We start from the raw sequence: 1,385 nt of genomic DNA on the forward strand, positions 1-1,385 counted from the left end.
TACACCGTCAGTCTTCCGACAGATCGAGCGACCATGCTCCGACATTTCCGCTTGATTTCCCGCAGCTTCATCAGGCTCCCCGCGAGATTAAGATTCTTCCGAGGTACTCGGCCCTCCAGGCGAGAATCGATCTCGGAATCCTCGTCACTCGAAGGAATCGCATCTAATATTCGTTAGGAGAACCCGGGTTTGCATAATATCCCGATTCTCTCTCCATCAGGAGTCAACGGATATGTGCTTCGAAAGCAGAAATGGCAAGCGTTGACTAGTCAAAGGTTCACCTTTCGTCAACAGCTGCTCTCCGTCTTCGTTTCCTCCTTTCTTGGTACACTTTCCCATTTCCTTCTTGCCAGGTTCCAGCAAGAAATCGGGTTTCATCTCCAGCCTTCGAATTGCACCCGCGCTTCAACCGGGTGAGTATGCAAACGTTGGACACGTTTGCGTGTCAATCCTTGACAGATGAACACACCTCGTGACCACACTTGTGATCGAACGATTCGATTGGATCCGATTCGTTCATGTGTCACGATTGCTATTTTTATTTCCTCCCTCGTCATCTTTGCTGCTTCGTAACGAAGCTCCAAATAGGATTCAACATCCAGAACTTACGTAGACCGCCTGTGGCAGTCTCTACGCGAATGTTCTTGTCTATTCGAGGCTCTCTTCTACTAAATTGAATCAGTTTTATGTTCCCTGTTCCACGCGACACGCGAGACACGCATTCTTCCGGGAGACTTCTACCAAGATGACGAACACCCGGACAGAGTATCTACTGGATAAATAAAAGCTTAACGTAATCAGAGTACGGCACGTCTAGGCCCAGCTGCTGCGAATCGCAGCTTGGTCTCAACCGTCCATCGTCGAACTTCCTCTTCTCTTATTTGGTCGTCGATCCGGCTAGCGTTTCGTTCACCCAGCAGTCATCGACTAAACCGCGACCTCTACAGTGACAGCTCGACGAACACGTTCATCCTGGCGCACGTGCCTTCTGATTGCTTGATTAAGCTCGTCAGAGTGTCCGAAAGCACGTCCTCCTCTTTGTTTTCCCCGAGCGTTCCGTGTCAAAGAGAAACGCTTGCCGCACGAGCGCGGCGAGGAAGTTCGCGTGCGGAGAACGTGGCGAGAGAACTTTCTTACCGGCTCTCTTTGATCGTGTCCAGCCGGTTTATTTCCATCCCTTAACTTCTTTCCTCGCCTCCCGGTCTTCTATCCCGCTTCCGCTTCCGTTCCTTCACTCCTCTCTGCCCCTGTCCCCCGCGTTCCTCTTGATACCACTCGCGACTCACTCGCAGCTCGCGTGCGCGTACCTCTTTTCTCTTCCTCTCTCCTTGGTTGCTCGTCGGAAAATAAAAAAATACTCTGGCGAATCTGAAGCGGAGAACGAA

General features: G+C 51.1%; 1 protein-coding gene across 1 annotated transcript in view; it reads right to left on the reverse strand.

The window, feature by feature from the left end:
* Positions 1-553: 553 nt before the first annotated feature.
* The window catches only part of LOC108553950 (uncharacterized), an 87,611-nt gene continuing 86,779 nt past the window's right edge, over positions 554-1,385 (reverse strand). Inside the window, exon 6 of the mRNA XM_017909055.1 lies at positions 554-769. Coding sequence (XP_017764544.1) covers positions 554-769 — 216 coding nt within the window. The remainder of the gene's footprint in view (positions 770-1,385) is intronic.

This window comes from Eufriesea mexicana, unplaced genomic scaffold (genome assembly GCF_001483705.2).
Source record: "Eufriesea mexicana isolate 0111107269 unplaced genomic scaffold, ASM148370v2 scaffold34, whole genome shotgun sequence".
In the NCBI taxonomy this organism is placed as follows: domain Eukaryota; kingdom Metazoa; phylum Arthropoda; class Insecta; order Hymenoptera; family Apidae; genus Eufriesea; species Eufriesea mexicana.